Source organism: Lithobates pipiens, unplaced genomic scaffold, assembly GCF_037356315.1.
Source record: "Lithobates pipiens isolate NorthernLeopardFrog02 unplaced genomic scaffold, aLitPip1_a1.2 Scaffold_13, whole genome shotgun sequence".
In the NCBI taxonomy this organism is placed as follows: domain Eukaryota; kingdom Metazoa; phylum Chordata; class Amphibia; order Anura; family Ranidae; genus Lithobates; species Lithobates pipiens.
The window spans coordinates 276,010,318-276,023,941 of record NW_027507718.1 but is presented as its reverse complement, the minus strand read 5'-3'; the positions used below and the strand labels follow the sequence as shown (position 1 = coordinate 276,023,941).

The 13,624-nt window shown below is 36.3% G+C and overlaps 1 protein-coding gene across 1 annotated transcript in view; it reads left to right on the top strand.

The window, feature by feature from the left end:
- TACR3 (tachykinin receptor 3) overlaps nt 1–13,151 on the top strand; it is a 333,651-nt gene extending 320,500 nt beyond the window's left edge. The window contains exon 5 of the mRNA XM_077476657.1: nt 4,733–13,151. Within this exon, the coding sequence (XP_077332783.1) occupies nt 4,733–5,054 (322 nt within the window). The 3' untranslated portion in view covers nt 5,055–13,151. The remainder of the gene's footprint in view (nt 1–4,732) is intronic.
- Nucleotides 13,152–13,624: the final 473 nt, after the last annotated feature.

The window sequence follows — 13,624 nt, the reverse complement described above, 5'->3', positions numbered from 1 at the left end:
ACAGCACTCCAAAACCACCCCAAAGTTGCTGCTTGCAGGACTTTTCCAAACATCCTGCAAGCGCACCACCCGGGTGTTAAAGCACACATTGGAATGAATGGGAGGCAGTTTTCAGGCGCATTACAGGTGCTATTTCTAGTGCTAAAATGCCTCAGTGTGAAAGGGGTCTGAAGGTTTTATTTTGCATCAAAAATAAGAGCTTACTATCTGAGAGATAATAGTTACAAATATGGTATATTGGCTGGGCAGTATGTAAGCAGCTTGGTTAAGAGGGAGATACAAGGCTTTTTTTTTCTTGAAATAAACATTGGCATATATTATCTAGGAAACAATCACCACAAATATTTTATAGTGGCTAGATAGTATGTGGGTAGCTTGGTTAGGCAACAAAAAAAAGATATGAGGCAAGTTTTATTATTGTATTATTTGAGAAATAACATCTAAGCATATTTAAAATGGTAGTAAAGTCCCATTTTGCACTTGTACCTATAGGTAAGCCTATAATAAGGCTTACCTGTAAGTACAGTGCATATCTCCTAAACTTGCTCTGTTTAGGAGATATCAACATAGGATATAGCCAGTGACATAATCGGCGAATGCGCTCTGAAGGGATGGAATACCATGTTGTACCTTCAGAGCTTCATGCTATGGTCCGGCCTTCCGCAAACATGGGCGGCAATGACATCATCCTCCAGCTGTATGAATGGTCTGGAAGCTAGAAGGAAGAGGGGTGAAGATGGAAGTCCTGTCAGCAGTGACAGTGCACCACTGTAGGGCTTTGTTCTAAGGTAAATATTTAATAATGTGCTAGCATGCATACATTATAACTTTGCCTTGCAGGTGTTTTTTTTTGTCCATCAGACTTTACTACCACTTTAAGATTAGCTGGACTGCATCTAAGCAGCTTGACTAGAACTCTTTTTATTTTCTTGAAATAAACATTACAGTGCATTATCTGACAGGCACAATGCAGACATTTTGCAGCAGAATATGAGCTATGTCAACATTGTGTAGTATCTTCAGAGTGCTACAGCACAGGAACAAACATTGATGCACAGTGCAGGATTTACCATGCATCCAACATTAGACATTTTGCAGATGAAGTGAACTGCGTAAGCAAGCAACAGAACACCAGAATAGGACAAAAACTTTGAGGCACAACACAGGATTTACCTAACAGGAAATATTAGAAACTAAGCACCAGAAGTTGAGCTACAAAAACAATGGGCTCCAGCTACAAAGTGATCTACCACTTTAAGAAATGTGATAAAATACCTCTCAGCACTTTTCAAAAAAAAAAAAATTGTCATTCACAAAAAATGCTACCAAAATACAGAATGCACTATTTTATGAAATGGTGTAGTACATTACTAGTGAAAACTTGTGGTAATTTAACACCGGTTGTAGCGGCCTCTATAACCATTGAGTCATCAGCTGTCAGCAAGATTGAATATAAATAAAAGATTTTCTGGCAATGAATTAGTACAATATTGCACTTTATAACAGTATAGCAGCTAACTACACAGAATGTCATATCTCCCTACACTGTTTCAAAACACACTGAGAAATGGCTGCAGGGAATCCAACATTTCATAGTGTGTGGACTAGCACATACCAAAGCCCTCATTAGGGCAGAAAGAGCATTATAGGCTCTTTATAATTTGATCTAACATATTTACACATAAATTCACTGGTACTAGAACCTAGAATCCATATGGGCCATACCAATATGTGTTCATTGTATTTTTTCCCATATATCTTCATGTATACTTACTGTTAATGTACCCCCTTCTTTATTCAATAAAAACCTTTGGAAAAAAAAAAAAAGAACCTAGAATCCACAGGATTAACCTATAAATTCGCCGGTACCACAAACCTCAAACCCATAGGTTTTACCATGAATACACTATGTGGTATAAAAAAATGATAGTATCTCTTTAATACTTGCAATTTCCAAGTACATTTACAGCATTAAAATAAATTATAATATATAAAGAAAATGGAAAAAAAAAATATTTTTTTATTTATTTTTGCACATTTGACAGCCTAGTGGTTATTGCTACTGCCTTGCAGCACTAGGATCATCACAAACTCCAAAGAAATGCTGGTGGGTGGTTTTCTCTTGTCTGAATTGGCCCTAGTATGTGTATTATATGATGTAGGGACCTTAGATTGTAAGCTGCTTGAGAACAGGGACTGATATGAAGATACAATATGTAAAGCACTGCATAAATTGTCTGTGCTATATAGATACCAGTATAACATGCATGCTGATGGTATTAAAGTTGGCTTAGGCATCAATGACAGCTAGTCAGAAAAGTGTTAATATTGAAGTTTTTTCTTTTCTTTTTTTTTTGTTGTTATAAAAAAATAAAATCCAGTAAAAAAATTAAATAAAATGCGTAAAGGTAAAGAAAGTATCCATACTCATTTTGTAATACATCAGCATGTGGTAGCACAGAAGCAATATGAAGCAACTAGGAAAAGCATTTGTTATTCAAAAACATAAATCCTATAGTGGAGGGATAAACCTCTTGTCAGCTTCCATAGAAGCTCTTTGGGGCTTGATTTGGCTCTATTTTCACTTGATTGAACTAGTACAATGACATAGACTTATTTTACTGCCTTACAACAAAGCATGATATTTGTGAAATCCTGCTATATGCCGGTTATAGATTGTAGAATAAATTTGTTTTAGATGTAGTGGATAAAGGCTGTTGTATGTGCACTGATCCATACAGTGATATAGTTTTATCATACTGCAGTTAAAGGAGGACTGAGACCAATGCAGTTGTAATCAGCTATCACATGTAAAGGTCTTTATACTTAGTAGTGGAGTTTCACCCAAAAAGTGGAACTTATGCTTTAAGGCCTCTCCCCAGCTCATGTTTGTGAAACAGAAATTTTTGGGAGGAGGGGGGAGCAGATACACTATTTTGATAGGTACCTGCTCCCACTTTGGTTACGGTCGCTTTAGGCAACTGGAAGCGGAAGATCTCCCTCCCGAAGACTCCTGGTACACATGACAGTTCCTAGAAGACTTCGGGACCAGTCACAGAGCACAGCGCCATTCGTGCATGCACAGTGGTCACCCGACTGCAAAGCCACAACCAGTAAAAGCAGGGTGCCCATAGTAGGAATGCTGGCACCATCGAGGGAGGACACGGGGAGAACACAGCACGGGTGAGTGCACCACTGGATCATGGGACAGGTGAGTGTTTTTTTTCATTAAAAGTCAGCAGCTACACTTTTTGTAGCTGCTGACTTTTAATAAACAGAAATATGACTGGAACTTCGCTTTAAAGAAGCACTGCCACCTTATCCATGCAGAGAAAGGTGCTATGTCTCTGGAAAGGTCTCCCTGACCCCCACATACTTACATATCCTCCCCTGCAGCTCCTTTTTCCTCTGCAGTGTGAATCCCTAGCAATTCTGAGTATGAAGCAGCCTGTGATTTGCTCCCCTATGATGGCACCTACTGACAATCTCTAGACCAGAGCACTGTCATCTGATAAAAGTATTGACATCAATGCTTCCCTTGGGTGCTGACATTGACAATCCCAATACCAACTGAAAGTTAGAAAGATGCTGCAAGGAAGCACAGATAGGGTGAATTTATAGAGTCAGGGAATGTCTTTTTCGAAGGCACTGTCACCTTGCAGACATGAACTGTCTATAATAAATAAAAACATGTGGTCTTACTCAATAAACAGCTGTTAACTCTATCTGTAGTAACCCAAAGTCTTCAGCAAGCAGTAAATTCTGAAATAAGGTTTTCAGTATTGCATAGCGTTTGATAAATAGAATAATTAATATAATGATTGCACACATTGGGTTAGAGAAGCTGCCTAGCAGCACGAGGTTCAAATCCCAACAAGGGCACTCTCTGTCTGGAGTTTGCATGTTGTAGGAAAAGATGTAGACTCCAGATATCCTCTTTAAAGACTTTATTGTAGATACAAGAGTGACTGTATCTACAATAAAGTCTTTAAAGAGGGTTTCTGGAGTTGCCAGCTCTTCCTACTATCTGTTTGCGTCCAGTGATTAGAGGAGAGTTTTGGAGCCAGAGCACCCACATTTGGATTCCATTAATTTGATCCAGGGTGTGTTCCCTTGGAGAGCTCTGCTTTGTCTCTATTGCATGTCTAGTTTGCATGTTGTGCCTGTTTGTGTTTCTTCCAAGTAATGCAGTTTCCTCCCACACTCCCAAGCTGTGCTGGCATATTAACTGGCTCCTGTCTATATTGGCCCTAGCATATGTACTGTATGAATGAAATCAAGTTAAGGACCTAAGAGTGTAAGCTCCTGATGTGAATGCACAATATATATGTGAAAAGCACTGTGTAAATTGACAGCAATATATGTAACTAATAAATAAAAAAAATGGGTTGGATTTACTGAAGTCAAATAGGCTGTTCTCTTTACAATGGAAGTTGTACTTTGCAAAGCAATTTTCCACAGAGCTCAGTGAATGAGGCGAAGATCTGCTGGATTTCAGTCATGTGCACACAAAATGCATTTTCTTAATTCTTCTTGCACATAATTGGGTATTGTTTGCTACATGGAGTTTTACTATATTCACTAAGCTCTGGAGAAAACTTCCAAATTGCAACATCACCTGTTAAATAAACAGCATATTTGCCTTTAGTAGATGTGCAGGATTTTGTGGATCAACTAGTATGTATTAAATGTGCTTTTTACCATTTCTAAAACTATCTTTATTTTAATCTAGGTTCCGAGCTGGCTTTAAAAGAGCTTTCAGATGGTGTCCATTTATAGAGGTATCCAGTTATGATGAACTAGAGCTAAAGTCTACCCGATTCCACCCAACAAGGCAGAGCAGTCTGTACACAGTTTCCAGAATGGAATCAAGCATGACTGTGGTGTTTGACCAAAATGATGGTGAAACCTCCAAGTCTATTCACAGTCACAAAAAAAGAGTTGCATCCAGCGAATCAACTTTAAATGGATGCTCCCGTAAAAACTCCACAGATGCCTCTACAAATTCAGTTTTCATTAGCTCACCTTGCACATCCATAGATTGTTATTCATGATTTGTAAATTCTACAAATGACATCATAAAACATTGAAAAATAAATAAATGATTCAGCATATTCTTAAGCAGGCATGACAAATAAAGCAGTTATTTTTAATGTTTGAATAATTGTTTTTAAATGTTAGTGTACTTTAGTCATTTCTTACATTACAATATAACAAGCCAATGTACTAAAGGACGTTTTGAGAGTCCCAGATTTTATCCTAACTAAAAAAAATCAAGATTAGAGTTGAAGTGTCTGTGTGTTAGCTATTTAGTACTGCTATTGTGTTTTACCAGTACAATTTATGACCAGCCTTATGAACTTTTTAAATCTTTTTTTGCATAAATTATAGGAAATTAATTTTAGTATTATCTATACAATGGCAAAAAGGTTTTAAAAATGCAGTCGTATTCTAAATATAAAAATAACATAACACTTATACACTTGGCTTCTGTTGTAATAACCTAAAGAGGAAGTAAACACAGGTGGGTTTTACTTCCTCTTTATTTCCCTGCAAAGATCAAGCATAATGGGCTACTTTGCATCGTATAGTCGCCCATTATGTATCACTTACCCGAAACCGAAGCCTGCAATGTCGGCGTTGTCCCCACTAGCATCCATCTTCAACCCCTCTTCCTTCTGGGGCTGTGAACTCCAGCTCTTTGACTGGCCGGAGTCATGTGACATCACTCCTGTGCGTGCGCACGGGAGCCATAAGTCACGGCATGACCCCTATTAGATTATGTGCCCTTTCCAAAGTGTGCATGCACTGTAGTCATTGGCACTCCACTGTTTTCTAAATATCTCCTAAACCGTGGAGGCTTAGAAGATATTTCAAGCACCTACATGTAAGCCTTAATGTAGGCTTACCTGTACGTAAAAGTGGTTGTACATGGTGTGCAACCACTTTAATGGAAACTAAAATCATCATCCACATGATGAGTTTTAATATAAAATGCCAAAGGCATGTGTAAATACAGTTGCATTATTCATCATTATCCTAATTTGAAGCAATTTATTACTTGAGATGTAACATTTTTAGCTTGTTCTGAATGAAGACAGTGAAATGAATCTCGTGAGTAAGTAGGACTTTCTTCTCTTCTTTATGTCAATCTATTGATCTGAAGCCCTAGCTCTTTTCTTCAAGAATTTGTGGACCTCTAGCTCTCTTTCCCTGAGTATTTAAAGGATATATTTACTGTAGATGCAGTTATGCTCTCTGATCATTTGGGAGGCAGGTAAATTAGAAAGTTCACCATGCAGGAGAATGCAACAGTGGCAGAATTGTATAATGGTGCTAGGATTTGAGCCTTCCTCAAACCTGTTGAGAAGATTTGAGTAATCACCATACTTTTAAAAATAAAATTACATTCATGATCTTGTGGGAATAACAGAAACTGAGTGTTGTTTAGATAACTTGTATTACTGAACTGGCAGTATTCTTATTCAAGACTAATACATATTTCTGGCAGAATATTGGCTAAACTGAATAAACATCACCAATTAACTAAGGTGACAGATTGTTTTGTTTTTTTGTTAAGGGAGGTTAGGTTGAAAGTGGTTGTAAAACGTCTGAGATGAAATATGAACAAGGCATATCCCCTATAGTGTCTACTTGTCATAATCCAGAGCATTAAGTGTCATTTCTCTCTGCTGCCTCATTCCTCTGTTATCTGCATGAGTCACATTTTGACAAGTTTTCCTGACACCAAGAGGTCAAAAGGTGTTAGGGGAGGGAGCTCCAGCACAAAGCCCACAATTGACAGCCTTTGCTCTGTTCCTGTGTGTTGTGTGCAGAGGGGGTGTAACCCTTCCCTCCAATCAGCTGATTCTGAGCTCTGTAGAGTGTAACTTCAACTCCCTGCCCTCTGCTTTCTGAAAGCACAGACAAGCTGTATACATTATGTACTTTTAAAGGCTGTAGAGTTGATAAGACTGCAGATAAACAGGTATGACTTATGTAGGAGGAGTTGTTTAATCTATGTGTATCACCTGAGGCTAGTCACCTCAATGTGTATTTGTAAGGGTGTAAAATAACTTGTAAAGTGACAAAATATAAGAAATATTTAGCACTCCATATATTGAGATTTAGGCCTCATGCACACTGGACATTAAAATAACATTATAAAAACGGCAGTAGCTTTGCAGTGAGTTTTTCAACTTTTTTCAGCTTTTTTCAATATTTTTGCAATAGCGTTTTTAGCATTTTATAGCTTTTTTCCCGCATTAGCGTTTTTTTGTGTTTTTTTTTTTCATTGGATCAAAAACATTAAACACTGGTGAGTGACGTTTTTGAACATTTATCAACATTTATCAGCGTTTATCAGTGTTAGAGCATTTTTACAGCTGAAAAACGTCTCTCAAAACCCACTAATTTTGAGTTTTTTTTACTGCTCAAAGGCACCACTGCCCAAAACTGCTGATAACAGCCTATGTGTGCATAGACACATAGGATAACATGATGGAGAGTTTAATGATTGTACAAAAAAGTCTACAGCCAAAAACAGCTACTATAAAAACGTCAAAAAACGTACAGTCTACATGAGGCCTTAAGGGCTATTCAGGTTTGCTGTACGAATTAGGAGGTAAGGTAAATTAATGGTTTAGGAAAAACTTTTATGGTATGGGGTCAATCCTTTTTTTGTTTACATGTTATTAAACTAATGTTTTTACATCCATTTTTAACTATATGCCACAATCTTTGTTTTACAAATAAGCATCAGCTAGATCAAAAGGAGAATACAAACATGTTAATATAGTATTTCATATTTTTCTGACTTAAAAACTAGAAAGAGGAGAAGAGGGAAGAATTAATATATTCATCGTAACATATAGGTGATATTTAGGGGGGCTCTTGTTGATAGAAAAAAAGCTTAGGCCTAAACATCTGTAGCATGGTTTTAGGCATCAGTAAAAAAAGATTTGTGACAGACACACATGCCTGTTCGCATGTATTGTAATCATTATCACTCAAAGTAAAAAACAAATGTTATGGCATTTAAATTCACCTACCATTCTAAAACCAAAAGAAAATATATCCATTTATGTTACAGCTATCTTGCATGTTTCATGCTACCTCTAGTCTCCAGGAGCTTCCATCTACCCTCTACTGGTGGGAGATCTTAAACTCAAATCCCCTTGTACTTATTCAGAATCAGAGAGAACCTGTGAGCTTTCCCAAAATAATTCTCCATGGTATAGACCATGGATCTTCAAACGATGGCTTTCCATTTGTTCAGGAACTACAATTCCCATCATGCCTAGTCATGTCTGTGAATGTCAGAGTTTTACAATGCCTCATGGGATGTGTAGTTTCGCAACAGCTGGAGGGCCGTAGTTTGAGGATCCCTGGTATAGACATTCCAAGCCCTTTCCAGCTGCAGAGGAGTGGTATTTCTGAGTGTGAAGAAGGGATAGGAGTTTGGCTTATTTAGAGGGATTTATAAATTCTGTTAAAAAAAAAAGGAAAAAGGGGGCATTCGCTAGCTATTCTGCATTTTAAATAGGTATTTAAACCCACCTAAATCTTTCATTTCAGTTATAAGCAGATTCACCCCTTGCTTCTTACATTGTGCCTGTGGGGGGACTAATGCAGCATCAAGTATCTGCTGTGGTTCTTGACTCCGACTCAACCGTCCATGTAATATGACTTGTACTATTGCAGCAAGGGGAGTTTATTATTATTATTATTATTATTATTATTATTATTATTATTATTATTCAGATTCTATGTAGCGTCAACAGTTTTATTGCATCTGCTACATTTTCTGTAATGTAACTAAAATGTGACATTCTCCTCAATAGAGAGTGAGTTCCATAAAACATCTGCATAATTTAGAATAGGCATTCGAAGCAAAAATATCTTGATACTAGAATTGAGAGCTATTAAAAGACAATGATTGAGCCTTAGTTTAGGACAGACTGGCCTTTTAAGAACAGTTCCTAGGTATTTGCTTTCTGCTAAAACCTCTATAAGGTTTTTGAATATTACACGTTTTGTACATCTACAATTAGACTTGTTAGATAAGCTTAGACCTTTATTATATGCTCTTTTATTAAGCTGTGTCTTGTGGCACAAATGCCTTAAACAATCAAACAAATACAAACACTTAAGATGATTGCATTAGACCCTTTTGCTACTATGAAATATTTAATCTCTCTTATTACTATCTCTGTAGTGCAGAGCTTGTTGTGTAGTCCCTGATATAACATCATCGGTCAATTAACACTATACCGAATGAAGATTATATGATTATTATAAGGTTTAAATGTGTAAGCCTGATAATATTTTGTCAGATTTACCCCTCATTACACAATTTGAATGTTTACTATATACAGCTTCGCTACAGTTGCACAGAAAAATGTGAATGCTATTTACTGGAACGTCTTCAATTTAAGTTGTTACTATAATTACCATTAGTGCCTTTTCTTGTGGGTACATGTAAAACAAACATATATTTATATTTCAATTATCCATATACTCTTGCCCTTGTACAAGACATTGTAACCAGCAGTTAGATTTGTATTTGTCAAGTATGAATGTTAACTAGGTGGCCTCATTGAAAAAGCACAGTTAAGAGTTAAAAGATTATTAACTCTGTAAATGTATACTTCAACATCTTTGATCTGTGAGAGCCTGATTCTCTCTATTTAGTGTTTTGTATCCCTCCACATGTTTTACTTTACCTTACTAAACCAAAAAAAAAGTCACATATCCAAATATTGGTTTTGCTCATAAGTTCTTATGCCCTGTACACACGGTCGGACATTCCGACGACAAAATCCGTCAGATTTTTTCCAACACATTTTGGCCTACACTTGGCTTGCATACACACGGTGCACAAAGTTGTTGGAAAATCCGATCATTCAGAGCGAGGTGACGTACAACACGTACGATGGGACTATAAAGAGGCCAGTAGCCAATGGCTTTCGTCTCGTAATTTATTCTGAGCATGCGTGGCATCAGAATTGTATACACACGATCATAATTTAAACGATCGGATTTTGTTGTTGGAAAATTTTAGATCCAGATCGTGTGTCAGAAATTCCGACAGAAAAAGTCTGATGGAGCCCACACACGATCGGAATTTCCGACAACACAATCCGATTGCACATTTTCCGTCGGAAAGTCTGACCATGTGTACAGGGCATTAGAAATTTGGCACCCATATGTCAATGTCATATAGAATAAATAAATAATGAGGCTGATTTACTACAGACAAGTGGGCTGTTCGCTTTGCAAGGGAATTTTTCCTAGTGAATGAGGTGAAGCTCTGCTGACTTCCAGCAAAAATACAGTTTGTTTTTCTCTATTTTTTCCCACCTTGCATGTAATCGGATATACGTTGTAAATGGAAGCACTGATTTGCTTTTAGTAAATCAATTCTATTGAGTGTCATTGTAATATATGTGTTCACTTTAGTCAAAAATTTCATTCTGCCACCACACATTTTTGTGTCATTATGAATAGCTTTCCTCGCTTTCCACTATGTGTCAACCGTCCTGTGACCTTGAATTGTAAATTCTTTCAGTTTTTCAGTTTTGGGTAGATAGTGGTGTATTAAATTATATCCTAGAATATTATATCCCTTTATTATTAATTTATTTTATTTTCATAAAATATATCTAATGACAAAACCTTTTTCTGTCTGTGTCACATTGGGGGGGGGGCTTTCCTTCATTTCCTGTCTCGGAGGAATGCAGAACAATGTATTGAAACCAAGTGTTTTAATTGGAAGGATTCCTTACTAGTCCTAGTCCAGTAACAATTTATAATTTTGGATTTTAATTTACATTTAGTCTTGGTGACAATGGTAACGAAGATAAAAAAAGAAGGGGGATCTCCCCTGTGGAGACATACATAGTTAAAATAATAAGTTTGGGCTTTTTAGATTCACTTTCATTTTTTATTTTTTTTTACTTTATAATTTTTATTCAATTTTTTTTTTCCCATTAAGCATCTTTACATACAAAACAACCCTTATCCCCTCCCTCTCTCCCATCCCACCCCATTTAATATACAAAAATACAGAGAGAGGATAGAGAGAATATATTCGCAATGTTTCAATTATTTGTTCTGTACCAAGTCCATCTTCCTCCTATAAATTACCCATTCGAAACCTTCACTCCTACCATCATAGCACCCCCTGTCACATCATTCACTCACCTTCTATTCCATCTCTTTCCTCGCTATCCCAATACATGCTTTCGACCTCCCTCCCCTCCATGTTCCACACCTTTCACCATCATTCACACTACTCTACCATTCCTTTATGTCACCTGTTATTTTTATTGAGTTCATTCTCTACCCCTTTTCTTTTTCATTTGAAATAGATATCATTTATCTCTGTCCTCTCTTCAAACCCCTTTATACTTCTTCCTCTGTACAAATGGTTCATGACTATTAATGTCTTCCACCTCACTCTAGGAAGGATATCCTACTTTAATTTTATAAAGGCTTTTTAGTTCCTTATTAGGTATGGCGGTCCATTTTCAAACTCACCCTTTTCATTGCTTATTGCACTGTTGATAACTTGGATAAGTGAACATGAGTGATACATACAATTATCATTTAGAATAGACACATAAGATGTGTAAGATATTTTGGAAATCTAAAACTAATTTTGAAAGCACAGAAACAATAAATTAATTTAAAAAAAATCATGTGTTTTTTACAGTCTAAGTCAAATCTGGTTTCTTATATTAAGCTCACTCACCTGTAAAAAGGGTATTGGAATTAAAATTTGTAGATGCAAATGATATTACACAAAGTATTATAGAAGTATAAAAAAATGCAGCAGACCTGATAAGAAATGATTGTGAAAGATTGGATGAAGAGAGGATAGAAAGATTACCAAAAAAATCAAAGGAAGCTAAAACTGCAAAACATTTAAAGAAACATCAAGCTCAAAATCCCATTATACTTTTAACAACATGTAAAAAAAATGCTGATATCAACAAATAGGAAAAAAATAGATTAATTTAGAATGAAGAGAAACTTTAAATACATCTGATATAAGTGTATTTTCTCTGTTATTTCATAAATACTTTCTATAACATGGTAATAAAAATTATTTTGATTGTAATAAAACATATTTTGATACATAAAATGTACATTACTCAACGTTTGAATTTCAAATGATTCAGCTAATCTTTGGAAATTTTAATGAATACAGTATAGCTTAGTTTAGAATTTGTCGTTGGAAGTAAAAAAAAAAAAAAACATGTTATTTTAATAATATCACGTGCCCATAAAACTATTACAAAACCTACATATCTGTTATTATGTAAACCTTTGCTCCTGATAGGGGAACAATGATCCTTCATTTAAAGTGGTGTTCCGCCCCACACGAAAAAAATTAAACCCAGATGCTACACACCCTGTAGCTGCTGACTTTTAATAATAGGACACTTACCTGTCCTGGAATCCAGCAATGTCAGCACCCCAGTTGATGTTTCCATCAGCCCTCGGGTGTTGCCGCCGCCATAGGCGGTAGGGGAAACTGGCAGTGAAGCTTTGCGGCTTCACAGCCAGATACCTACTGCACATGGGCAAAGTGTGCTGTGCTCTCTTACTGACCCAGTGGCAGGGGAGGGAGGAAGAGGGCGCAGGACTTCTGACGTACCTCGCTACAGTGAGGTCCGACGGAAGCGGGGACAGGTACTTGTCAAAAAATGGTACCCACCCCCCCCCCCCAAGTGCCAAATGTGGCACTGGAGAGGGGGAAGGAAACGGATACGTTGAGCTTCCACTTTTGTGTGGAACTCTGACAGACCAGTTACTTCCTACAAATTAAAAATAAAACAATTTAACATGTGCCATGATCAGGGCTATTTCTAGACCCTGACACCCAGAGGACATGCCCTGAGTCTCCTTTCCTAAGTGTTGTTGTCATACTGTATATAACCATACTTGAATCTCTGCTTATCTTTAGTTATATGTTAAATTGTATCTTGTACATCTATTCAATACCCAACATGATTTTGGAACATGATGCAGTTTATCTATATTTGAATTCATTATTGGTTGTATTTTAGCAAATTATAATACATTTGATTTTTTATTTCAATCATGATATTATATATGTAACTATAAAGTTACAACTGTTTAGAACCAATGCGTTTTATATATATATATATATATATATATATATATATATATATATATATATATATATATATATATATATATATATATTAGGCCATTATCTGATATAAGGATTATTTTAAAGCCAATGACATGTACTTGAAAGTACCAGAATACTTCTATATGGAATACTTAACTATCAGTTATCAAAGGAATGATGAAAACAAAGGCATGTTCCTTCTTGAAGTCCCATTGAGCCTAGAATCTTCAAAGGCAGCATATCAGCAGCATATTGTTTGCTCCTTTAACCTCCCTGGCGGTATGATTATTTCAGATTTTAGGTGCTGAAAGCGGTACCATTATTTTGCATGGAAATTTGGCATTTTATATTGTATTATAGTAACCTGTAATTCTTAGAAATAATTCACTTAAATCCATCCAAACTAGAGTCTAATAGACATCCCGGGTATGATAAAATTTGAAATATGAAAACATAAAT